Source organism: Pseudonaja textilis, chromosome 2 (assembly GCF_049901715.1).
Source record: "Pseudonaja textilis isolate UNSWEBS1 chromosome 2, rPseTex1.2, whole genome shotgun sequence".
NCBI classification, from domain to species: domain Eukaryota; kingdom Metazoa; phylum Chordata; class Lepidosauria; order Squamata; family Elapidae; genus Pseudonaja; species Pseudonaja textilis.
The window spans coordinates 68791365-68819124 of record NC_141991.1 but is presented as its reverse complement, the minus strand read 5'-3'; the positions used below and the strand labels follow the sequence as shown (position 1 = coordinate 68819124).

Sequence of the window (27760 nt, the reverse complement as noted above, 5' to 3'; positions counted from 1 at the left end):
GGTAGGTTGGGTTATAGTTTCTTTTTGTGTGAAGACCCATGCAAAGAATGAGTTAAGCAGCTCTGCTTTCTCCCTGCTGCTTGTTACTTCCTTGCTGTCTTCTCTCTTTAGTGGACCAATTGTTTCCTTGATTTTTTTTTTCTTGTTATTTATATGTTGGAAGAAACCTTGTTATCTTTGATTTTTGTTGCAAGTCTTTGTTCATTTTGAGCCTTTGTTTTCCTAACTTTGCCTTTGCAGATTCTGGTTATCTGCTGATATTCTGCCTTAGTTGTGTTCCCTCTTTCCATTTTCTGTACTTGTACTTTTCGTCTTTCAATTTGTCAGAGAGATCTTTGTGCAGCCATGCTGGTTTCTTCTTTGATTTCTTGGTTTTCTTTTTCAGTGGTATTGTGCTGGTATGGGCTTTTATGATACTCTCCTATACTATTTCCAAAGTGTATAAAATCTGTTAGGCATTGTCACCCATTACTTTGGAGGGAAGCTAAGTGTGTGCAGTGATTCAAACACAGTCAGCTGAGGCAGTGTCAGCACTATAAGGTAGACCAGACGAAGAAACCAATACCACATAGGTCATTAGTACTTCTATTTAAATAACTACAGTAACATAATCTTGAAAATCTAAAAGTACTTCCTCTGTCCTTCCCTTTATCTTTGTTTGAAATAAGGAGAGGGTTGTTTGAAGCAGTTTTTTCAAGTTATTTTTTTCAGCTGAAGCTCTGCTTATCTGACTGTTGCCTTGGTAGCAACTCTTCCTCCATACTTCAAGGCCATTCCTTATGTTTTCTATGAATAGGATTCAGCCATGAGGACTACAAATGCTATACTGATATAGTTTACTGACAATTCAAACATAGAAATTAACTCAACACTGGGGAAAGACTCATAAATTATATTCTAATTCTCTCTCATAAGCAGTAGATACATTTCTACAATAATAAAGGATTAAGTTTGGAGAAGAGAAAAGTAAAGTATGAAGGAGATTTTTAAAAACTTTTTCTTTTAAGCATTTTTACTGCTTGCTTTTCTAAAGTTTTTTACAAACTTTAGAAAAGTTTGTAAATGTCTTAGCAATATAAATTATATTTTGTTTGAAATATAATTAATACATACAACAAAGGCAGAATATCAGCAGATAGCCAGAATCTGCAAAGACGAAGTCAGGATAGCAAAGGCTCAGAACGAACAAAGGCTTGCAACAAAAGTCAAAGATAATAAAAAAAATGTTTCTTCCAACATACACATAAAAAAAAAAATCAAGGAAACAGTCAGTCCACTAAAGAGAGAAGATGGCAAGGAAGTAACAGGCAACAGAGAGAAAGTAGAACTGCTTAACTCATTCTTTGCATCAGTCTTCATGCAAAAAGAAACTATAGCTCAACCCACCAAAAACATAACTGTAAAAGACAGACCAGAAATAAAAGTTAAAATAAGCAAAAAAAAAAAAATTAGTAAAAGAACACCTGTCTGATCTTGATGAAAACAAATCACCATGACCTGATGGATTACATCCCAGACTTTTAAAGGAGCTGGCAGAGGTCATCTCAGAACCACTGCACCATATCTTTCAAAAATCCAGGAGCACCAGGGAACTACCAGAGGACTGGAAAAGAGCTGATGTGATTCCCATCTTCAAAAAAGGAAAAAAAACTAACCCAGGAAACTATAGACCAATCAGCCTAACATCAATACCCAGGAAGATACTGGAAAAGATAATAAAAAAACAGAGCTGCCAACATCTAGAAACAAGTAGAGGAATAACTAGCAGTCAGCACGGGTTTGTTAAAACCATATTATGCCAAACCAATTTTATTTCATTCTTCAACACAGTGACTAAATTAGTAGACCAGCAAAATACTGTAGACATAATATATTTAGATTTCAGCAAGGCATTCAACAAAGTAGACCACAACCTTCTTCTTAGTAAGCTAGAAAAAAGTGGAATAGATAGCACCACCACTAGATGGACTCACAACTGGCTGGCAAATCATACTCAACAAGTAGTCCTTAATGGGTCTAAGTCTACATGGAGGGAAGTAAACAGTGGGGTGCCACAAGGTTCCGTCTTAGGCCCAATACTCTTCAATATCTTCATTATCTACTTAGATGAGGGAATAGAAGGGGAACTTACCAAATTTGCAGATGATACTCAGCTAGTAGGAATAGCTAACACCCAAGAAGATAGGCTCAAGATCCAGAGGGATCTTGACAGACTAGAACACTGGGCCATATCTAATAAAATGAAATTCGATATAGAGAAAAGTAAAGTCCTAGACTTAGGCAAGAAAAACCAAAAGTACACATATAAACTGGGCGAAACCAGGTTCAATAGCAGTAACTGTGAGAGGGATCTTGGAGTCTTAGTGGACAACCAGCTAAATATGAGCTAGCAGTGTGCAGCAGCAGCCAAAAAAGCTAATGTAATCCTAAATTGTATTAACAGAGGGATACAGTCAAGATCAAAGGAAGTACTAATACCACTCTATAAAGCCTTAGTAAGACCACACCTAGAGTACTGCATCCAGTTTTGTTCACCACATTATAAAAAAAGATGTTGAGACTCTAGAAAGAGTACAGAGAAGAGCAACCAGGATAATTAGGGGACTGGAGGCTAAAACATACAATGAACGGTTACAGGAACTGGGCTTGGCTAGTTTAGTAAAGAGAAGGACCAGGGAAGACATGATAGCAGTCTTCCAATATTTGAGGGGCTGCCACAGGGAGGAAGGGGTCAAGCTATTTTCTAAAGCATCCAAAGGCCAGACAAGGAATAATGAATGGAAACTGAACAAGGAGAGATTTAACCTGGAAATAAGGAGAAACTTTCTGACAGTGAGAACAATCAACCAATGGAACATCTTGACTCCTGTGTTGAGATCAAGATTTATGCAGCTTAATTTGCTCTGTTCGGTATCATCAAATGGTACCTCCTTAAATATCCATAGGCTAGCCATAGCATCATAGTAGGTAACATTTATAACCTTTCCTTATGACCACTTTCAGGTAGCTATTTTATGTCACACAATCCAGCTTTAATTCTGGAAAGTAGATCCCTGTACACAGATAAGCACAAACTCAGTAACAAGCAGTAAAGCTCATTAAGTAGCAAAACAAATCTCAACAACAAACCTTCCCAGGTGAAATTCATTTACTGAAACAGTAATGGCTGGGCTTTACTGTGATTTATTATTGTAAAGATTGAGATTCAGCTGGTATTTGTATTTTCAAGGGCTGGAGATTCAGCTCTAATTTCTTTGTCACTGAATGGCTTTTGGAAATTATAATTTAATTCTTCTTCTTCTTGTGCCATATTGTCATCAGACATTGGCAATCATGTTGGTGATCCTATTTTTATCAACAGCCACATGAAAAAGTAGTGGTGAATTTTGTCCAAACCAGTCCCTTAGATTTTGAAGCCACAATATTTCTTCTTCTGCCTGGACCTCGTTTGCCTTCAATCTTTTCCTGGAGGATTAAGTGATGTATGTCGTATTTTTCTGGGTGTCGCATCACATGTCCAAAATATTCTAACTTTCATTTTTTAATGGCTTTGATGATTTTCCCTAGCTTTCCCAGGCGGCTTATCACCTTGTCATTTCTGATTTTGTCAACCCAGCTTATATGTAATAGCTGTCTGTAAATCCACATTTCAAATGCTTCTAGTCTCTTCAAGTGGCTTTCTGTCAGATACCAACTCTCTACTCTGTAGAGCAGGGTAGAAAAGATGTAACATCTGACGAGCCTGATTTTCAATCTTAGGCTTATGTTGTGACTTTAGAAGACCTTAGTTTAATAGTACCTGTAAATGTAGCTTTTATTGCTGACTGTATTCAATCTCTGTGATAAGATTGATTTTAAACTAGAGGTGTTAAGGTGTCTGTATCAAAGCACTTCTGAAATGCTCATGGTTCTTCTTCATCCCTTGCATTTTGTATTTTGTCATCTGATGATAAAGCCCTTAATAAATTATCCTTGTTGGATTATTTGGATATTTTTCATAGGCTATCTTTGTTTAGTTTAGTTTAATTTTTAACATTCAAGATGGCATTGTAAACTATTATAATAATAGTCTATAAAAAGGAAGCAAATAAAATCTTAAAGTCTCTATTTAAGCATAATATAAATCTGCTAAAGTTTTGGATGCTTACAAAACAACAATGATCTTTAAAAAGTATAGGCTTCGGGCAGATTCTCCTAGATATATTTTGCAAGGATTACTGAGAAGGTCTTTTCTACAATGCCAAACCTTACAGGCAATAGGTTTCCATGAAGAGATGATCCAAATCATACATTGTATATAGCCTGAAAGTTTAAAAATAGCCATTTGTGTTTTTCCTACAAATAAATATGAAACCACAACAACTGTACTATAATAGGTAACTTACAATTTGACTAGGTTAGATTTTCGCTGTGTTAGTTGCAAAAAGCAATTTAAAATGTACAATGCTTTAACAATTTATTGAAGAGATTAATCTAGTTGTTCTCAAAGCATAGATAAAAGTGTCCAGGCTATTTTGGTTTTTAAAAGGTTGGGAATGGTGGAGGAGTCTGAATCAGTAAAAGTATTTTGATGTATTTCAGCTGGCAGCAGCATTGGCCAATCTTATCTGGACTCACAAGCTTAACTGTGTTGAGTAAGATAAGTACTTGGATCATTAGGAAATACCAGGGCTAAATGTAAAAATATAGGGAATGTGTTTTATTGAAATACTTTAAATCACTTGATATTTTAATTGTTATTTGTAAAGGTTTTGAAAGATTGCCTTTTAAGTTTGACTTACTTTCCATATAGAGTTGGCAATATAAGCAACTAAACACTATGGTCTATATGTGCTAATAGCTTCTAAGATACCTCCTATTTTGGTTTCTTTAAGACATGCTTCACTTTAAATGGAAGCCAACAATTCAAATTTAAAACATATAAAAAAAGGTAAATGGAATTATTTGTTATAAAACTATGGACAGAAGAGTTAGTATGTCCAATTTTAGGAATCAATGAGTCCAGATATTTAAAAAAGTGAACTATACTTATGATTTAAAAATGAAACTAATTCATCAGACAATATTATCTCAGATCTATTTGGAACCCTCAAGGAATGTTTAAAAATGGATACACATTTAGAACTTCTTATGTTAGTGATTACGAATATTCTTTAATTCACATGATTTGGTCTAGGTCTACTGTAATTTTGTTTTTATTTCAAATTAAAATATAGATATAGATATAATTTGGCAAAGAAATGTTATCTCCAATGTAATGTTGAATTATTTTCCTAAAACGTAGAATTTGCCATATTAGGAAGAGTTTTCTTTTTAGAACACTTGTAGGTCTCTAAAAGGGACTAAAGGGAATAATTCAATGTCATTTAAAAATTATTCTGCTGCTTTTAAGGAATATATCCACGTTTTGAGCTTATTATCTGTTTTTTAAAAGTGTTAGTATTCTAAAAATTATAAGATGACATTAAGTTTCTATATGGTCCAGATTTAATGATAAGCTCAACATTTGAATTCATTCAATATATATTTTTTATTTTTGTTTATTCAATCATGTTCAGTTCATTAAAATCATTATGATATATTTAGATTTTATATTTGTATGTTTTTTTGTTTTATTTTATTTTTAAAACTTATTATAAACATTAAAAATGAGATGAAGGAAATTGACATAGCAGACTGGGCAACTGAAAAATATTACAGAAGACAAACCGTCTCCATTCTGTTGTCAAGAAAATTGTTTGACTATTTCTACATAACCTTGGGGGAATTCTTTTTCACAGGAATTCATGAAAGAATTTAGTACATTTGAACATATGCAGAATATTTTATTTCACAATAAATATTGATATGTATCAAGGATTTGCTGAAAATAAACCAGGGAGAGGCTCTTTTCATTTTTACAACTTAAGATATATACTACATCAAGTCATTTTACAAATGAGGGCAAAAGAAACAAAACAAATGTAATTATAATCACAGGGACATATTGGAGTGGCAGGCATATTTTGCTATCACTTGCCTAGTTTGGAGCAAAGTTTGGTTTGGAAGAAAAATTCCAGAACAGACTTATTCTGTAAATTGCTTATAATTAAAGTAATCCAAATTCAGAACCAATGCTATCCAGTCCTCTGCCTTTAGAGGACATGGGTTTGGAGGTTGTGTCTTTGTGAAGTTATCTTTTGTCTCATATACTTCGGCTCTTCTTTTTTTCCTGTTTATTAAATTTTACTTAGTTTTCAAAATTTAAAATAAAATTTTATACATCATTATATCAACATCAAGACATCTTTTACATTTCCTTATCATCTTTCTATATACACATTTCTTTCATTATACAATTTCAACTTAATATATAAATAAGTATATATAGATATGAATATAGATATAAGTATTTATATAGTTCATTATTCTTTACCTAATTGTCATTTTGATTTCTTTTTATTCTTAAACCATTCATACCAGGCATCCCAGACATTATGTCTACTCTTCTTTGTCTCTTAATTTCATTGTTAGTCTGTCCATCTCTGCACAATCTAAAAAAATTTTTATAACAACATCCTCTGATGGTACATTTTCCTGCTTCCAAAATTGTACGTAGGAAATCCTAGCAGCTGCTAAGCTATGTAGCATAATGTATTTATCTTTTTTATTATATTTTTCTGTTATTAAGCCTAATAGAAATAGTTCTGGTTTGAGTTCAATTTTCTGTTTTGTTATTTCTTCTAGCCACAATCAAATTATATTCCAATATTTATTGACCTCTGGGCAGGTCCACACATATGAAAATATGTACCTTTTTCCTTTTTACACTTCCAACAGTTAGGGCTTAGATTAAACATTTTTGCTAGTCTAGCAGGAGGAACATGCCACTTCTTCAGCTACTCTTCACCTGTTTGATATTTAAAGTTTTTCATCTTCTGTGTTTAAGAGGAATATTCTCTAATGCCTCATTGATGATGTTATAATGGTATAACCAGACCCAACACCCACTTGTTATATTTGAAGGCTGCTGGCAAGTTTCCACCATGCCCTCCATGTGTATTTTGGATTGGGATGAGACCTGCAGAAGAGTTGGATATTTTACTTCCCCTTTTACATCTGCCTATGTCAATGATGGCTAACCTTCTCATTGTTATATGCCAAAAGTGTGTGTATTTGTGCGTGCATGTGTGCATGAATGCCTTCACCCCTAATGCAATGAATGCGTGTGCTCCCCCACCGCCCTGTGCATGCATGCGTGACCTTCCTGTGCTCCACACCCCCTGAGCATGCACACATATCTCCTGCATGTGCCCCCCCCCCCACATGCAGGGCAGATACCCAACAATCAGATGGCTGGTGTATGCATGCACAGTGGAACTGTGCTGGGGCGATGGCTCGCATGCTGGCAGTGATGACTCTGCATGCCACTTCCATCACACATGCCATAGGTTCGCCATCATGTGCCTCTGTAATGCCTAACCAGTGCTTCACTGTGCCCTGTACAGGCATTTTGCAGGATCCTTCTGTATGTGGGTTTAGCATTCTTCTGGGCACATTTTTAAATAATGGATGACAGATGAAGTCTATGCAGATTCGCATATGGTGAATGCAAATGCCATAACCTATAAATAGAATGTAACTGGCAATCTAATTGGACTAAGTTGTCATCCTCAAGCATGGAAAAATATAAGCTATCACACAGCTGTGGGCTATGGAAGGCTTAATTATATGTGAGTGACAACTGTAGCAAAATCTATCCTCCCATTTTGTGAAAGTTTTCTTCAATCAAAGATGCTTCTGGTGTTCTTCTTGTGATTGTATGATAATGCCATTTCTTATGAATTATATAATTAATTGTGTATCATTTTTCCAAGCCACATAGATTTGTTTCTGATAGAAAAGGCATAAGATCAGCTGCTTGCCACATTAGAAGAATTATTCCTTAAACGCCACATTTAAGCTCTGTCTGAAATGAATGAAAAAAAGTGTTACATCACAGTTGTAGAAAAATCAAAGCAGGAAATCAGTTACTTTCAAAGAGAGCTGTGAATTCAAAGCAAGGCATTAATGGACAGCAGGGTTATTATACTTGTTGCTTTTTTGGCTTCCTGTTCAGTGCATCTTTTATAGAAAAATATACAAGCCAATGCATTGATGCTTCCTAGATCTACCAAGGAAAAAGAGAGAGGAAAAAAAATCCCACTATTTCTCAGGAAATAAGTCAGCTACATGTTCAGAAATTTAATTAGACATTTCCCTAGACATTTCTTTCTTCTTTCTTTTTTTATGTTGAAAATCAAAACATGTCATTCATTGTTTTCACTTCCCTTGATAAAATACTTTCCAGAAATGAATGTTTAAAGACTTGGTAGTGTAATGTCAAGTAAGCAATGAAACCAATCATGGCCCCTAATTGTATTTTGAATTTTTTTTCTCCTCTTAGAAAAAAAGAATTCTAAAGGGTTCAATTGAACTATCCAAAATTAAATGCGTAGAACTTGTAAAGAGTGATATCCCAGTTCCATGTCAATATAAATATCCTTTCCAGGTAAGTATCAACATATGCTATTCAATCATCCTAAACATAACCAGTACATTAAACTTGCAAGTCATGCTTAATGCTTTTTTAATTGATCAAAAGATTTAAGGGGCAGAAATTGCTTAGGTAGTGAGCAGGAAACAGCTTATAGTATTTTCAGACTTGTTTCTGTTTTTGATTCTCATTGACATTTTAAAAAAGACTCCAGCTGCTTTGTACAATACCTTTCTGATCAAATTTTAGAACAGTATATAAAATTTAATTTTATGCACATATTTGTGCTGTTTCTTCCTTTTTCTATTTCTGCCTCTTGCAAACATTATTTTCACCTGCCACAAAATGCTTCCAATAGCATTCTTCTCTAGAAAGAAACCTCTAAAAACTCCCCACCCCACCCCCAAACACAAGTAATTAATTGGGGAGAAAACTTTTCGTTTCTTCTGGGAAATATACAAGTTCTTTTGAGTGGGTTGTGCTAAAGCAAATCAGATATATAATAATGTAAATGGCATATGGAATCATTTTTTCCCCTCAGCTGCAGCCCAAATGTTAGCTTCCTGTTTGGCAGTGAAAGGAACAAACCATAATGTGCTGCAAATACAGTGCCATTCAGAAAATCGAGAAAATTTTTTGACCCTAGTGATACAATTCATGATTGATCAAGGTAGAGATAGCTGGTTTCTGTTTAAGAAACTAAGAGTTTTATAACCTCAGTTAGGTTTACTTTCTTTTAAAGAGCAATATTCTATTCCAATCTGTGGAAATCTGTTGAAATTTTGCTAAGATCTAACAATGGAATAATGGATTTTTGGTGCTTTTTGTTATGTTTTATCCATTGTGTGCATATATATATATAATGTATTCACTAGACACACAGACACACACGCACACACAAATATCTTAGAATAAGAAATAATGTTCACTTGGAAAAATGTTTAAAGCAATAGTTTTGTTGGTAATATGTCACCACATTAGAATATTTATTATTGATTAATACTAGGTCACTTTTCCTTCTAACATCACATTAGAAACCATTCATAGAAAGTGGTCTGATCCTGTTAGTTTAGAATTGACTCTAAATCCTTTCCCCCTTCCATCACAGATTTCTCATGACAACTATATGCTCTACATCTTTGCTCCCAACCTAGCAAGCTGCCAGAAATGGGTCATGGTTCTGAAAGAAGGTAATTTGTAACTCATCACATTGTAATTCCTCAGGTCAACACTTCATTTGAAATTCAGTATGTCAAGGTAGCATACTGGCAATTGAAGGCTTTAAGAAATACATATTGGACATAAGCTTTTGTAGCTTTGAAATGACTTTTATATTCCTGTTTCCAGCTGCAGCCTTTAATTATTCTAATATCACTTTTAAAAAAAAGTTGATGGCAAACTGTTGATGGGAAAGGTTTATTTCACCTCCATAGGCTGGGAATAATGTTTAAGGATGAAAAGGACATGTGTTTATCTATGTGTTTATCTAATTAATTGTATGCTGCCTCAATGACTCCTTTTACATAATAGCACATTAAAATAAAACAAGATTGGCCCTTATTACAATGACAACAGCTTATTAATTTATTATTTGTAATAAGTGCAATGGCATGTACATCATCTGTTCATAATATCATGATGAAATCTATTCTCCAAACTTCAGGAGTTTTGTGTTTTGCTTTGTTTTAATCACAGTAAAAGTAGCTTTTGCTCTTCTGTCTCATGATCAGGATGCTTTCATGAATACCTGCTCTCTTCTGTTTCATGGGGTGGAGGATATAATGGAAGCAATTCTTTCCCATCACATGTAATGATTAAAATGACTGTCCGGAATTTGGGAAATGGCAATCCCAATACACTTACAGGGTATCAAATGGGGGAAGTCTATTGTAAAAGCTGTTTACCATGATCAGAATTGCTCTGCTGGGCGTATCTGACATTTTTCCCATTTTAGAAACTAGGAACAACACAACTTTGGTGTCAAAGTTTCACCCAAATTTCTGGATAGATGGACGATGGAGATGTTGTGCTCAGCTAGAAAAGATGGCAACAGGCTGTATGGAGTACATTCCAGTCAACACTGGTAGGAAATTCAAAAACCTCTCTTCCATCAAGGCTTCAAGAATAATTTAAAGTACTGTTATATAAGCTATAGAACATCTATAAAATGTCTATGAGAGAAGCTCAAAAAAGCTTTATGTTTAATTCTGTTATTTTTATATAGTGGCTTGACTGCTTTGTGGTTTGGCTTATGAGTGATCTGCTCACCATATGGCTTGGATCTGTGATGTGGATCTATTCATTTCCTTTGGGACTGAAGATTTGCAGACTGTGTTGCTCATCTATAAAACCAATAAATGTCTAAATACTTAATGTCTCTATAATAGCAGTAGCACTTAGCAATAGCACTTAGACTTATATACTGCTTCACAGTGCTTTCACAGTCCTCTCTAAGTGATTTAGAATCAGCATATTGCCCCCAACAATCTGGGTCCTCGTTTTACCCACCTAGGAAGGATGGAAGGCTGAGTCAATCTTGAGCCAGTGAGACCTGAACTGCCAAACTGGTGTATCTGGTGATCAGCAGAAGTAACCTGCAGTACTGCATTCTAACCATTGCGCCACCGGAGCAGTACAAAGCAATGTGAAATGCCAGAAAATCCACCTAAATTATTCTTTTGTGCTTCTTGCACTGTGTTTGTGATGCAGTCACTGTTTGGAACATATGTGAATAGTATTGTTAGATGGCATGCAATATACACTGCTCAAAAAAATAAAGGGAACACTTAAACAACACAATGTAACTCCAAGTCAATCACACTTCTGTGAAATCAAACTGTCCACTTAGGTAGCAACCCTGATTGGCAATCAGTTTCACATGCTGTTGTGCAAATGGAATAGACAACAGGTGGAAAGCATAGGCAGTTAGCAAGACCTCCCCAATAAAGGAGTGTGTTGAGGTAATTCCCCGTTAGGAGAATGAGAGCATACAGGGAGGCATATAGAGAGTAGTGTTTGAATAATACACACACAGCACACAGATACACTGTTCTTTAGGGGGCCGCACAACCCTCCATGTGCTTGCCAGAGGTAGCCTGACTGCCATAAGGTACCGAGATGAGATCCTCAGACCCCTTGTGAGACCATATGCTGGTGCGGTTGGCCCTGGGTTCCTTCTAATGCAAGACAATGCTAGACCTCATGTGGCTGGAGTGTGTCAGCAGTTCCTGCAAGATTGATGCTATGGAGTGGCCCACCCGTTCCCCAGACCTGAATCCAATTAAGCACATCTGGGACATCATGTCTCGCTCCATCCACCAATGCCACGTTGCACCGTAGACTGTCCAGGAGTTGGGGGATGCTTTAGTCCAGGTGTGGGAGGAGATCCCTCAGGAGACCGTCCACCACCTCATCAGGAGGTCATACAGGCACGTGGAGGCCACACACACTACTGAGCGTCATTTTGACTTGTTTTAAGAACATTACATCAAAGTTGGATCAGCCTGTAGTGTTTTTTTCCACTTTAATTTTGAGTGTAACTCCAAATCCAGACCTCCATGGGTTGCTAAATTTGATTTCCATTGATAATTTCTGTGTGATTTTGTTGTCAGCCCATTCAACTATGTAATGAACAAAGTATTTAATAAGAATATTTCATTCATTCAGATCTAGGATGTCTTATTTTTGTGTTCCCTTTATTTTTTTTGAGCAGTGTATGAGCTGTACATTAACTATACATCTTAAACAAGCAAAATATGTATTGCGGATTATCTACTTTAAGCACTAAGGTTTCACTTTTGGATTCACTAGGATCTGTGAGTGTTTTTTCTCTCTGGCACACCGACTTCCTTTGCTCTGGCCTCTGTATTTAAGGGCAATATTCTTATCCTCTTGTCACTCATGTCCTGATTGTGGATTGCTGTTGTGGCCATTGCCAAATCCTACTCCAAATAAATGGCTGTCTAGTTAGCATTGTACAGTTAAGTGTACAATGTGTATTCCCTACACATTGTACAGCTATGTTTGTAGGTATTTTGAGAAGAGATACATCTTCTTGCATATATATGAAATCTTTATCATAACACCACTGAATCCTGTGTATTGTAAAGAAAAAAGAACACTAGGTCCAAAGAAAAACATGGCTCTGAAAAACAAAATGGGAAGACATTTACAATTTGTGTGAATTGTCTTTCTATTTGTAAAACGTTTTTCTTTTCCATTTAAGTTGGTATACTTATAATTGTGGTTAATTGTGTATTTGGCAGAACTTGAAGATGTAGTTTAGATGGAGTCAAGTGCTCATTTCCTAAAATTATTTCGTAGCAAAAAGCAAGATATGCTTGCTTATAGTTTTTAAGTCATGATTCTTAATCCAAACAGTATCTTGCCCATTCCTTGGGTCATTGGAGATATTATACTTCAGTTCATGATTAAAAAATATAGGAAACAATCAATATACAGTTAATCTGTAGTCCTTGAAAACACTCAGGTTTATAAAACTCTTTTTTTTTCCTGTTTGGTATGCACACACGTTATGTTGATTTCATATGTTTTTCTTTTCCTAGTCTCTAGTAAACCTCTTCCGCCTACACCAGAGAACAACATGGTGAGCATCAAGATATGGGTAGTGCTAATGGAGGAGCCATCATATTATGGCATTGATGTCATGAGGCCTGAAGTTCAGTTTTTGAAATCTTGTATCAAATTTTGCATCTAAAATGTGGTTTAATGATTGCAATTTTTTGTAACATCTCTAGTTTTGTAACCTCTCTAGTTCAAAGTAATAACACTGCAATTTGTGATGATCATATTTCAATATCTATCATTTGAATGATGCCTTCTACTATTAATTTTTTAAGAATACAGCAACTAGAGCCCAATTTGGTTAAAAAATTATAAGGCTCATTCATTCAGTATCTATTTAGAGACAAAAGGTATAATTTTGAGCCATTTTGGTCGAGTGGTTAAGGCATCTGTTCTCTTGTTCTCTGTCTTGGATTTTGGTTGGGGTTTCAAGACAGAGAATAAGAGAACAGCAAAGCCTTCCTGCCATATATAAAAGGCACTACAGACAAAATCAGCAAGATCCTCCAAAAATACAACATTAAAACAGCATTCTGCACAAACAGAAAAATATCCACCATCCTAAGAAACCCTAAAGACAAAATCGAGTTAGAAAACCAAGGAGTATATGAAATCCCTTGCACCGCCTGCCCCACCACATACATCAGACAAACTAACAGAAGAGTAAGTGCACACATTCAAGAACCACAAGAACTCAATCAAAAAAGAAGAACCAACCTCTTCCCTGGTCCAAGACCTCAAAGCCACAGGACATGAGATTGACTTTAAAAATATCAGAACTATCGCCAAAACTGAACACTTCAACAACAGAATAATAAGAGAAGCCATAGAGATAGAAAAATGCCCACACAGCATGAATAAACAAGATGATACCTCCCACCTACCAGTAATTTGGAAACCTGCCCTCATTAACAAATGAGTACCTAACATGAAGAATGATACCAGACCCACACCCACAAAGGCCACACAAGATGCTACCACCACACTTCCATGTAGAAAGCAGACTCACACCCACACAGAAGATGAGACATGACCACGGACCAAAAGCCGTACCGCAGCTGCATCACTACCCACTTCAAACCCCTCCGACCCATACATGAAGCGAACTGATGCCCACCATGAAGATGTGGCACGACCACAAACACGAAGCCAAACAACAGGATCACAGCTCACCAGCTCAAATCCCCCAGCAACTAAGACTAACCTGAGCACAACCAAGCCCCCACCTGAACAGAACACACCCCCAGCCAATCAGAACACAGCCAACCCCCCAACCAATCAGAACACAGCCAAACCCCCAATCAATGAGAACACACCCCCACCCAATCAGAACACAGCCAAGCCCCCACCCAATCAAGTCACACCCCCACTAGCAGTTTAAAGGAAGAAGCAGCTGCAAGCTCACATTACTCCAAGAAGCACAAAACCGAAGACACAAGCCAGAAGATGATGAATGAGACTTCATCAAAATGTCACCTAAATACTTCCAATTTTACGCAGGAGAAAACTCGAATAACCAAAGATCCACATACAAATACCTGCGAAAACCTCAGAAAACAAATATATACATACATGTATGTATGTATGTATGTATGTATGTATGTATGGTATTCAGCTTTGTTCGGGTATTTTCCCATGTCATTATAGTTGTGCTTTTAAAGTTGTAGCAACGTTTCAGCAGATTGTCATCTGCTATCATCAGTCATCAGAAGCCTATATATATATACTTTTTGCAGTCATTTTCTGCTTTTAATATGTCTTTCTTTAAAAAAAACAGAAATCATCATTAGATACCAAGGAATCCTCAGTCATTGCCATTTATGATTATACTGCTCAGAATCCTCAGGAACTGACATTACGATGCAATGAGGAATATTATGTTATTGATAGCTCCGAAGTCCATTGGTGGTTGGTTCAGGATAAGAATGGGTAAGTCTAAAAAAATGCATGTTCTAATTTCCTCCTACATTACATTTTCCCTATGTGCTGTATGTTTCTTATTCATTTTGCTTTCCTGTCCTGAATTACTGCACTATACCTTAAGACATATATGAATAAGACATATATGTTTTATTATGTTTTTTTGTTGATGGCCTAGACCAGTGGTGGCTAACCTTTTCAGCACCGGACGGAAACCAGAAGAGCAGCTCCCCAGTTCACGTGCACAGAAGCACCAGAAACCAGAAGCTTAGCTTTCCAGTGCACGCATGCACACCGTCCACCTGGTCTTCCAGTTTTGTAACGTGCATGAGCATGCAAGGACTGGCTGTCTGGAATGTGCATGTGCTCCGGGGAGCTGCTCTTCCAGTTTCTGGTGCTTCTGCATGCATGAAGATCAGCTGGCCAATGTGCATACGCGCGCCAGAAGCCAGAAGAGTAACGGGCAATGGCTGATATGCCCAGAGAGATGGCTCTGCGTGCCACTTCCGGCATGTATGGCATAGCTTCACCATTACAGACCTAGACATTGGTATTTAGACATAAATCTTTTTAACATTTATATGTTATTGTCTTTCACTAATCTAGATGAAATATTAAAATATATTGCAAGTCCATGTATGTTATCACATATGTTAAATAATAAAATAAAATTTGAAATAAAATAGAAAGTTTAACTTTCTGTATTCAGTCAGAAATGGTACCATTTACTTATTAATTCCATCAGCAGAAGGTTTGGTATCATGTATTCTGCTCTAACAGACAATTTTAATCAAGTCATATGCTGAAGTTGTTCATATTTTAATAGAATAATTTATTTGTTTCAGGCATGGAGGATATGTACCAAGCAGCTACATAGTAGAAAAATCACCAGATAATATTCAAAAATATAAGTAAGAATTTATTGCTCCTTTGTATGTAATACAATACATTATCAAGAGACTAAGTTTTAACTGAAACTTTGAATTATGTACTTTTTAAATCTTAACATTAAGATGTCAGTTCAATGTTTATTAGAAAAATAAATTTATAATGGCATTAAAAAGCATGAATAAAAATATTAGCTAGACAGAATTCTCAAGCAATGTTGGGTTAGAACAATGTTGGGTTTCTTTTTTCTGAGATCATAGAAAGAAATGGAAATCTCAGTTTTCCTTTCACCAGATGTGATCCTAGTTAGGACCAGCTGACCTTTGACATCTTCTTATACTTGCTATTGACAAGGCCTTCCAAAAGCTTGCAAGAAGGCTGTGTCCACCCTTCTCCAAATCATGCAATGCTTTGGAAGAATTTCAAAGGCAGTGGTGGGCCCAGGAAGAAAGCCTGGCACAGCAAGCATCTGCCTTGCATAAGGCCAGGCAGCAGTGAAAAGAAAAAGATGGTGAAGGTCAGCTAGAGATGGCAGGATCTATGGAGTGCTGGATGGTCAGAGCACCTGGTGCTTTGCACTGTGGCACAAAGGCGGCTGATTGCGCCATGGGCTTCTCAACAGGAGGGGTGGGATGGCAGTACTGGGTCAGAAGTTAGAGGCCTGGGCATAACAATGACTGGCTGAGACTGCCAAGCATTTAATTCAGCCTTGCACTAGTGCTCCTGTGCCAGAAGTACAGAGAGTTCGAGAGGAGGCCTTATCTCACCAAGACTCAGGACTGAGAGGAACCAAGACAGGAATGGCTTAAATCAGTGTGGTCCTTGAATTGTGACTGGTTGGATTCAGTTAAAAATGACAATGGGGACTGCTGGCATTCATATCACTAATCATTGTGGTCATGCTTTATAACCACATTGTTTAGGAACTGAAATTCTGGTTCCAATTACCACCATAACCTGAGGACTATATCTACAAAAAAAAAAATCTTATTTATTTGCCATGACACCAAACATTAATGCTGTTTATGGATTAGTTCCACTTGAGATACAACTTGTTTTGCTTTGTACTTAATCATTGCAGCTGGTACAACATGAATATCAGCAGAACCAAAGCAGAAGCAATGCTCAGGGAAGAGGTAAGGTAAATCCCTTTAGGTAGTACCCACATTTTACTGTACTTAAATCAATGTCTTGCTTGGGCATATAGGAAAGTTACATTCAGTGATGTAATGAGGAAATCGAGTAGTAGTTTTGAATTGAATTTGTTTAAAACCTTTAATTTGAATTGGCTGGTTATGGTGATTGTTGTAAATTAAAATTCCCACTCATTGTTCCCCAGTCTGTCTGCTTCCCTTACATGATTGCTGAGCATATAAAATATAGGCAAAATCACTATCTATTGATGGCCTGAGCCTTTGGAAGAAGACTGCTATTGGAAAACATGAAATACCAATACAGAACAAGCAAGAAGGAATTAGCTTTTTGGGGGTACAACTAAAATAGAAGCCAAATTCCAGCTTTCAGCAGCTTTTGAATATTTTGGGAAACCAACAGTCCAACTTTTCAGTTTAATTTGACATTACTGAATCCCTGTTCATTCTTCATAATTTTGGAGTGTTTGGTTTGTTCCTTGTTAGACATCTCATTTTCTTGCTTCTCTTGTGCTTGTGCTTTGTTTTACTTTGCTTTAGGAAAATTGTGTATGAATGTATCTGTACATTTACAAGCATGAAGTATAAATGTTTTATTATATGATTAGCAATGGATACATTTGGTCAGCCAGTTAAGATGCTGGGCTACCAGCAGGAAAACCCAAATTCTAGTCCTACCTTAGGCACAAAGACAGTTGGGTAACTTTGAGCAAGTCACTCACTGTACAAACTACTACTGAAGAACATGTTGCCAAAAAGATTGCGTGGACTTGTTCAAAAGTTCCCACAACTGGAATAAATGAATGCATGCATGAATGAATGAATGAATGAATGAATGAATGAATGAATGAACGAATGCTTATGTAGCATTTTAGACATTAAAATTGGTCCTTTAATAGACTCCTTTGTAAATTCATTGTATTTCATCTTTCTCCAGAATAAAGAAGGAGCTTTCATGGTGAGAGACTCAAGGCAGCCTGGCACCTATACAGTCTCTGTTTTCACAAAAGCATTAAAGTAAGCTAGATCTTAGGAAAGATGGCACTTTTTTTAAAAAAATCATTTAAATAAAAATGAATATTCAATACAACTTTGTCAGACATTGGAAATAAATAAAAATAATTTATTGTAATATATGGCTTTTTCATGACATTTTTTGGAGATCCTTCTTTTCACAATAGTAATCCATCTTCATCTTGTTTTTGCACAATTGTTGTGATAAATGCCTTTTAGCATAATTTGATATTTCAAAATAAGGTAAAAATAGATGTTATATCTAATAACCTGGCTTTGTTATTAATACACTTTCTTTAGCACATAATTTTTAGCACATAATTGATGTGCTAAAGGTCTACAATTGGAATATATTACTATAACTAATTTTAGGCTATAGGTATTCATGCTTCCCTCTGAATTATTCATTTGCTCTGCTTGTCTGCTGCTTATTCCCCAAGGATATGGGCAGCTAACAGTGTCAAAATATATAAAAAATGACCCCCTAAACCCAAATGCATTTAAAGGAGTATGAAAAAAATAAAAACCAAAACATACAAATATCCTGGACCAGCGGTCTACTTGTAATTGCAACACATGGAACAGATAGCTTTTTTCACAATATTCCTAAAGCCCAAATGGATAAAGATAACCAGACCTGGCAATGGCAATTCAAAATGGACTCCTTACAAGACCTCATTGGGTGACAATCCTTTAGTGATGGCACCTGGAAAGAGTTGATGCTACTTAATCTGATTTGAATATAAAAGGTTATCCCTCACATAAACACTTTTTATGATCCTATAATCCCATAATTTGGGGTGGAGTGGGGGTGACTGGATGGATTTGAGCATTTACTGGCCAAATGCCCTTCCTGATGCCTATATGGAATATGCAGCAGGTATTTTTTTCTTGTGCCCTAGGAGAGAAACATCTGCCACTACCTAGAATTGAACTCAACCTACCAAGTGGGCTGGCAGTGTCTTCACCCCTAGGCCACTATGCCACTGAATAAACAATTTACATATTTCTCTAAAAACTAGTTTTCAGAATTATTGGTTCTTTAAATAATAATCCCAGCAAACACAATTATATGTTGCTATCTCTTTCAACTATTTATAGAAATAGTCTTCATTTTTTTGATAAAACAATAGAATATAATACCATTGATGTATTCATTTTAGTGAATGTTCTTTAATCTTTCCAAAGTTGAATCTTGATAGTTTCAGCCTAGATAAAAAAATAGTTTTTATTTTATTTTTATTTTTTCATTTTCCTAAAGATGTAAAGTATGGCTTTTCAGAGACATTTAATAATGCCAATAGATTTTCTACACAGATCCTTTAGTATTTTCTCTAATTGCAAGATTATTCTTTTAAAATCAGAGGAAAGATAAAAGGCTATTTGTTCTATATCTTCATTTTGAAGGAATGGTAGAACTTATATATATCCTAGTCAATTTTGCCTCCAGGTTTTCCATAGTGTGGCATTCTGGTACTTGTTTGAAGAAACATAACATGAGAAGAAGAAACATAACATGAGAAGAAGAAAATATATAATTCCACTGTAACAAGTTCCACAGTAAAAAAAAAAAATACTGTGGAACTATATAGGTAGCAGAACTCTAATAAAGTGGTTCATAGTATTTATTCTATGGTTCAAACCCGAATTGGATTGATGCTTCACGAATCATTGGTCATTTTTGCCTTACTTGCACATTTTTAGCAGTCTTTACCTTATTTTAAAGTGGCATATTTTCTATCTTTTTTAGCAATGACAATAGCCCTGTTATAAAGCACTATCACATCAAGGAGACTAGTGACAAGCCCAGGAGGTATTACTTGGCAGAGAAACATGTTTTTGATTGTATCCCGGAATTGATCAACTATCATCAGTATAATGCAGGAGGTAAGTTCAGGCAAGAAAAGTAAGAAGATGCAGATAACTTAATTCTAAGATTCTAAAAATGGAGGGAAAAATTATCTTGACATCTGATGTTTTAAATAATTCCTTATTATCAAAGCTCTTATCATAGTATCATAAAAGTAGTATCTTAGTATCATAAAATGCTGAAAATTTCCTAAATAATGGATCTCTTGCACGAAGCCTATATTTGCCTTCTCTTTATATGTGCCCCATTAAGTATAACTTTGAATTATATTCAAGAGAAATTATATACATAAATGACAGTTCTTTGATTTTCTGAATATCCTGGGAGAAATTTAATATAAAATGCTTAGCATATTCAGATAGTGCCTATGTTGCATATTCAAAACTTCACAGACACTCCTAGAAATTTTTACATAATAGGAAAATTGTTTTGGTATACTTTATTGAAGTGTCACATTGGTAACTTTGTTATTTCTATATTTGATTCTCAAGTACATTCTTATAGTACATCTCCATAATTCTATTTTTATGGACCATCATTTTTTCTTAAGCTGCCAAAAGCTGGCACTTATTTGTTCCTTTGTGTTCTCTGGGCTTGGTTGTTTTCTTGCAGACATTTCATTCAACCAGGTAACAACATCAATGCTAATATATCACTCTACATTACTAGCATGGATGATGTAATCTAGTTTGAGTAATGAAATGTCTGCAAGAAAACAACCAAGCTCAGAGAGTACCAAGGACCCCTTATTTTAATCTCGAGTTACAAAAATTCCCTTATATACTCTTACTTTTGAGTCTCTTTCAAATATATTTGTACATTTGTTCAAAACACAGGTCTTGTTACTCGGCTGAGGTATGCTGTCTCCACCCGGAGAGAAAAAGCTCCTGTTACAGCTGGATTAAGTTATGGTAAGTAAGTAAACTAGATGTCTTGCTAAAGGAGCTTGTAATTTTTTGGTTTTGAGACGAAATGAAAGTGAAAGTCACAGTTCTTTTCTTTAAAATGTAAATAAGGGTAGGCAATCACAATGTTTCTTTGTTTCTGTGAATGGGAGTAAGGGTGTGAAGCAGGGGTGTCAAATTCAATTTCATTGAGGGCCACGTCAGGGTTGTGTTTGACTTTTGGATGATGGGGTGGGTGTGGCCAGGGTAGTGTGGCCAACTTGACATCACTCATGTCAGGGCCATCTGTGGTGGACAGAGTACCCTGCCAGTGAAAATGGGTTCCCAAGCTCTGCTTTCGGCTGCAACGGCCTCCTGCAACCCTCCTGAGCTCCGTTTTCAAAGGCAGAAGCACTGCTGGCTGGTCCTTTGCTGTTTCCAGGTGGCTCTGTGGGCCAGATCTCAGCACCCCATGGGTCAGATCCGACCTCCAGGCCTTGAATTTGACACCCCTGATGTGGAGTATTAGAGAAGTAATGATTAAATGAAGAATTCCTAACCAAGTTCTTTTCACATCCACAAATACTGGCACTATTGATTATATAACAATTATTATTTATTGGACAAAAGCAAAAGCAATTATTAGATTGTTTTTCTTTTGCTTTTTCCTAGGCAAATGGATTATTAATCCACAAGAACTAACATTTGAAAAGGAGATTGGTGTTGGTGAGTTTGGTGTGGTTCATCTTGGCTACTGGCTTGATCGGATGAAAGTGGCCATAAAGACAATTCGCACAGGAACAATGTCAGAAGAAGACTTTATTGAAGAGGCCCAAGTCATGATGTAAGCAGTATAAATACCTACTAAACTCCCATTTTATTTATGTAATGAATAATGCAATGACATGACTTTTAATCCCTTGATGTGGTTCACATTATAATTTATTTTAAATTTTGATAAGCTGGATCACAATTTTTTAAATTATTATTTTTATAATTATACTTAGAATCTTCTTCCAATTTGTTTCGTCAATGCAATTCTTCAATGTAATTTAAGAAAAATCTTTCTTACACTGTTTTGCTATGTCTCACAAACATGACTGTCTCCTAAACATGATTGGCACAATCAGGCATTAAACAATTGGGTTCTTGATTGAAGAAGCTGTATCGGTATATTGTTACAAGTTCTACAAAATACAATCTCTAATACTGTTTTTAATTAAGTTTTAAGAAAATTATTTTTCTTTAAGGTGACCTTTATTCCTGGTGATTGTATGGACACATATTTAATAAGATTCTTATTTTTCTGAAAATAAAAAGTATCAGTGAAATTTTGTAAATGTGTGAAAAGAGTTAACTTCACAATTGATCTCCATTTCAAGAATTATCCATAGCGAATGAGGGAAATGTAGCATGGTATTTAAAATAATTATACTTTTCCTTTTTTCTTTATTTCTTAGTATATCCATCATATATCTGGGTTTCTTCTTTTATGGTCTTCTTCCTTATTTTCCATTGAAAAATCTTGATTTATCTTTTTGCATCATCAGGAAACTATCTCATCCCAAATTGGTCCAGTTACATGGGGTATGCCTGCAAAATTCTCCTATATGTCTAGTATTTGAGTTCATGGAGTTTGGATGTTTATCTGATTATTTGAAGAAGCAACGTGGAAGCTTATCAAAGGAAGAACTTCTTGGAATGTGTCAAGATGTGTGTGAGGGAATGGCTTATCTTGAGGAGGCATCTGTCATTCATAGAGATCTGGTATGTTTGGATCACATCTTGTTTTCCTGCAAATAAATCTTTAACATAAAAAATCAGCATAAAAATGAAATTACTGACATATATTATCTTTAAATTGTAATGTAAGAAGACTTTCAGTGTTTGTAAAATAATGGAGATTGTACAACAGTAGGGATTTTGCAATATTTCTGATTATTCCTTCTCTGTGAGAGTATTAAATTTTTTACTGATTTTTTTTGTAGGGCCCAGTAGTTTTCTAGGTAAAGTAAATTTAATGTCTTCATGGGTTTGCTAATTTCTTATTGTTATTGGTATGATAATATATGATATCACACCAAGGTTCTATCTGCAGGGCCTAGATAGTATTTGAGTATAAAGGACTGGATAAGGAAAAAAACAGGTTCAAAGTCCACCTTCATAAAATTGACTGCTAGTGGATTATGTGACTTCCTAGATCCAGAGATTTTCCATCTTTGGTTCAGGATGAGATAGCATAGTCTCAAACAAAGCCAGAGCTCCATTTACAGAATCTTCTAGACTTATGGCTGCTGCTCAAAAAGCAGATGGCATCCAGGAATTAGGGGGGCTTTGCACAGCTTCATCTCACGTATCAATTATATCACTCCTGGATCAGCATGCCCTATGCATGGTCGTTCATATCCTGGTCACTGGTGAAGTTCTTTTTTTTTCCTGTTCTCCAGAAGTTCATAAAGGGTTTTCTGTCAGCAATAAACCTTGGTATTGTACAATGTGGCTCATATTATCTGTACAAATACTGTACATCCTGTCTTTTCTTTCCCGCAGGCTGCTCGAAACTGTTTGGTGGGCGAATTTCAAGTTGTCAAAGTTTCAGATTTTGGAATGTCACGGTAATATAGGTGTATTATACATTATTAGCCCTATAGTTGATAAGTGGAAATCCACTACAGTTTTTTAATTATATCCAACCTAACCCAATTCAACTTTATTGTATTAGCAAAAGCTTCTAAAGCTCACTTCTGATCTGTTTCCACTGAAATTTCTATAACCTACCCCTCCTTTGACAGCCAGCTTAAGAGAACTAAAGGATCTCAATTTTTGTATTAGTTTATCATTTGAATTTTCCCACTGTTCACCTCTGCAAATATATAACTAGTATGTAACTGCAAATATGAAGACAGTAAGAGTCATAGTACAGCCTTTCCCAACCAGGGGCTTTTCAGATAGGTTAGGACTGTAATTCCCAACATTCCAAGCCAAACCCATCTATAGGCACTATTACATTGAAGGAGGCAGCTACAGCTCCTACTTGGGTGTGTTATATTGTATAGCAACTTGCTCAGTGGGATATGAAATGTCTAGGGATATTCTCAATCATCCAGGTCATGGTTGTCCCAAAGGTGCTTTTTCAAAAGGTAACTGGACTTTCTGGTTTTTCTTTGAAGATGTTTCGTTTCTCATCCAAGAAGCTTCTTCAACTCTTCTTGAATGAGAAGCAAAACGTCTTCAAAGAAAAACCAGAAAGTCCAGTTGCCTCTTGAAAAAGCACCTTTGGGACAGTGCAACATTAGTTCCCTCAATTCTATCCTGCAATTTCTCTTCCCTTTAATTATGCTGATAGAAGTTCTGCATTGGATGTTATTGGAGTTCACTAATAAATGTCCCAATCACAGAAACACCCAACATCCTATCATGCATAGCTTTCTAGGATCATTTCCTACTTTGTAGACACCTTTCTTTCTTTTTTTTTTATTAAAGTTTTATTTGGGTTTTCACACACACAAAAAACATAATACAAGTAAAATATCTGTTTTGAAAATAGCATGGTCTCAGGTTACACTTCTTTATAGAGACACAAACTCAATTTCATGCTCATTTTTGTGTTCTATTCCATATCTTATTACTATTTTGCATTTACTATATAGTTTTCCCCTCTTTTAATTTTCTCAATTTTATTTTGATTATCTCATCTCAATTAAAATCATTATATTTATACTTTTGTCTGTCCTGTTTCAATTTCATATTATCTTTTCTCATTAAACAAATTTTGTCCTGTAGTTACAAATTGGAGTATGACACTTTTATGTCTTTTAATTTTATCCATTCAACTCTTATTTAAACTTCAATATATATCTTAAGGTTGTAACATTCAATATAATACATAATACATAACTTCCAAACAAATTCGCTTGGTACATTCTTATAATACACACTATATTCTTTTTAAAAAGGATTATAAATATATGTAATTAAAACCCTCATTCCATTCCAATTCATTAAATATTCATTAAAGTCTTAACATCTTTAACATTTCTTTTCAATTAAACATTATACTTCCTTGAAGACACGTATAATCTCCATAATTAATTTTTCCCTTGTTTCTCTTCACATGTTTTATAAATCATTAAGTATTCATTTTATTACATTTATTTATTGACAAACATTCCACTAAATTACGATAACTATTTTATCAAACATTTTAACCATACATTTGTTTCATATTTTCTGAAATTATTTCTATTTCTAATATAACAATACTATCTTATGTACCTTTGCAGAATCCCTTTTTCAATTAGATTTTCACCCATTATCTCTAAATAGGCCCTATTTCTCTTTATCTTGTTTCTGTCCATTATAGCTTCTTTTCCTTTCTTTCTTCCCTCTTTTCTTCTCCCTCTCCTTTTTACCCCCTTGTCTCTCTACTTCTAATTCTCTCTTCTGCATTTCCCTCTTCTGTTGCTTTCTGGTTTTATACTTATTTTCCAATCTATTCTTTTGGGGGGTTGTTTTTCCCAGTCTTAAACTTTCAATTCTCTTTCCCCGCTTTCCTTTTTTCCCCCACTTACTTGTTCATTAAAGATGGCTTCTTCTTTGTCCCAATCTTCTTGTTCTGCAGGCATTTCTTGTTGTTTCTCATAGTTCCAAATCTCCATTTCTAAGAACTGAAATATGAAGCCAAAAGAACCTCTCCCTTCTTGTGCATCTTCTTTGTACTTTTTAAGTTCCATTTTCAGTTCTTCGAAGAGTGGAGCCATTTTAGACACTTTTAAACAACCACCCAATTGATTTTAGTCATTCAAATGCAGTAACCAAGAATCCAGAGATCACCAAGTAATCCAAATACTCCCGAGCTGTTCCTTCTTATTTCTTTTTTCACTTTCTCTTCCTGGGGTTTTACTATTTTGTTACCATGTTTCAGTAAAGATGTATCTTTTAGAAGTCTTGTTGAGATTTTACTGTAAGTTCTTTTTAATTCCAGGCAGTCTCCTCCCTTCCAGATCCTGCCCTTTTATTCTTTTTCTCTCCTGTTTTCAAAAGCTTTTCAATATCCAGAAATCTTTATTATCCCTTTGACTTTTTAAATGCCTATTAATGTCAAAGTGCATTTTTTTTCCAATTTCTTGCTTAAGTCTCTTAGCTGTCAGTATAGGAAAAGGAAAAGGTGGGAAAAAACCAAACCCTTTCCCTTTTCTCTCTCCTTCGCTGCTTAAAAATCTTCTTTGGGAACAGTGTTATTTTTTTTTTATAGTTTAAATTCCAGGGTACCTTATTTGTTGTTTTTGTTGTTTGACCCGGTCAACCAAAACTTTCTCTTCTTATCTCCCTCCTGCACATTCTTTTCCGGTTGAGTTCTTCTTTGTGGTGGCCATTTCTGACCACCGGTACAACCGCCTTCGGGAAAGGGAGTAATGGCCAGCTGAGGAGGAGAGATGCAGCTCTCCTCAACCCTGCAGGCAGTCTCCCCCTTCTTCACTACCTCTATGGGGTGGCTTAGCCACAAAACCAGCTGGCTCGGGGCGCTCCAGCGGTGAGCATGGATCGAAAACACACAGAGTCGCGGTTTCGGTCTGTCGCCAAAGAAGCTCAAATCGGAAGTCTGCAGACACCTTTCTATCACTTGCCAGCCAGACATATTCCAATTATATTTTATTGGTCAACTGAAGTCAGTTTCTTTCCACAGTCATTACTGCTTTTTTAAAGAGGAGGATGTGAAAGAATAGCAGTACTCATAAAATCAATGATGGCATTGGTGCAGCTTAACAACAAGCAGTCTGTTTTATTTCAATAGCTTCCATAGTACTGACAGTTAAAGAGAAGCATGTCTATAGAATGATTAGTTTGATAACATGGAAAGAAAGTCAAACTGTGTAACTTTCAATCTGGGTATATACAGTATATTCCTGTTCTACTACTACCAGTGGATCAGATATATAAAAAAATAGAGCCTCCTATATCATTATAACTCATGATTTCAGATTAATGATTCAGTAACATTCTGAGATTTTAATCTTTTTTCTTTTTTTGCATATAAATTTTATTGAATTTACAATTAAAAAAATAACATAACAACATTACATAAGAAACAGAGAGAGAAAAAGAAGAAAGAAAGAAGAGAAAGAGAGAGGAAAAAAAAAAAAACGCTCGGTCTTGCGACCGAAAAAGGAGAAAAAGGAGTATAAACGAGAGAAGAAAAAAAAAAAAAGAAACGGAAGAAAAAAGAAAATACGTTAAAACCAGACAAATATTCTTTTTGACAGTCTACAAGATCCAATTCTCCAATTCTTCTCTTACTTTAAATATACACATCTTATCGCTATTTATGGATATTTATGCTTATTTATGCTCATTGAACAGTTTATCTCTGATATAACCAATTATACCATGCATTCCAATTATTATCAAATGCTGAAGACTCTTTATTTTTAAGAGCTATGGTTAAATTGTCCATTTCTGCGCAGTCACATATTTTCTGAATGACCAATTGATCTGTAGGTAAACGGGATGATTTCCAGCACTGAGCAAATGCTAATCTGGCCGCAGTTAGAATATGAATTATTATATATTTCGTCTTTTTAGGAAAATGTTTATCAGAAATCCCTAGTAGGAAGAACTCTGGTTTATATTCAATTTGATCTTTGGTTATCTCCTCCAGCCATTTTCTAATTTTTTGCCAGTATTTCTGGGCTTCTTTACAGGTCCACCACATATGAAAGTAGGTTCCCTCTATGTTTTTACATTTCCAAAATTTTGGGCTAGAGTTTGGGTTCATTTTCGCTAACCTCGAAGGGGGTAAGTGCCATCTATATAACATTTTATACATATTTTCTTTGTACGCCGCAGATTTCGTAATCTTAATGGTTCTATTCCAGATCTTTTCCCATTCTGTTAATGTAATGCTTCTTCCAATATTCCTACTCCACATTATCAT

The 27760-nt window shown here is 35.5% G+C and overlaps 1 protein-coding gene across 1 annotated transcript in view; it reads left to right on the top strand.

Moving 5' to 3' along the window:
* ITK (IL2 inducible T cell kinase) overlaps nucleotides 1–27760 on the top strand; it is a 49247-nt gene that overhangs the window by 11708 nt on the left and 9779 nt on the right. The window contains exons 2-14 of the mRNA XM_026696143.2: nucleotides 8426–8530; nucleotides 9624–9705; nucleotides 10470–10598; nucleotides 13081–13121; nucleotides 14877–15028; nucleotides 15865–15930; nucleotides 16989–17043; nucleotides 17996–18075; nucleotides 19823–19959; nucleotides 20779–20853; nucleotides 21499–21670; nucleotides 22377–22593; nucleotides 23377–23441. Coding sequence (XP_026551928.1) covers nucleotides 8426–8530; nucleotides 9624–9705; nucleotides 10470–10598; nucleotides 13081–13121; nucleotides 14877–15028; nucleotides 15865–15930; nucleotides 16989–17043; nucleotides 17996–18075; nucleotides 19823–19959; nucleotides 20779–20853; nucleotides 21499–21670; nucleotides 22377–22593; nucleotides 23377–23441 — 1376 coding nt within the window. The remainder of the gene's footprint in view (nucleotides 1–8425; nucleotides 8531–9623; nucleotides 9706–10469; nucleotides 10599–13080; nucleotides 13122–14876; nucleotides 15029–15864; nucleotides 15931–16988; nucleotides 17044–17995; nucleotides 18076–19822; nucleotides 19960–20778; nucleotides 20854–21498; nucleotides 21671–22376; nucleotides 22594–23376; nucleotides 23442–27760) is intronic.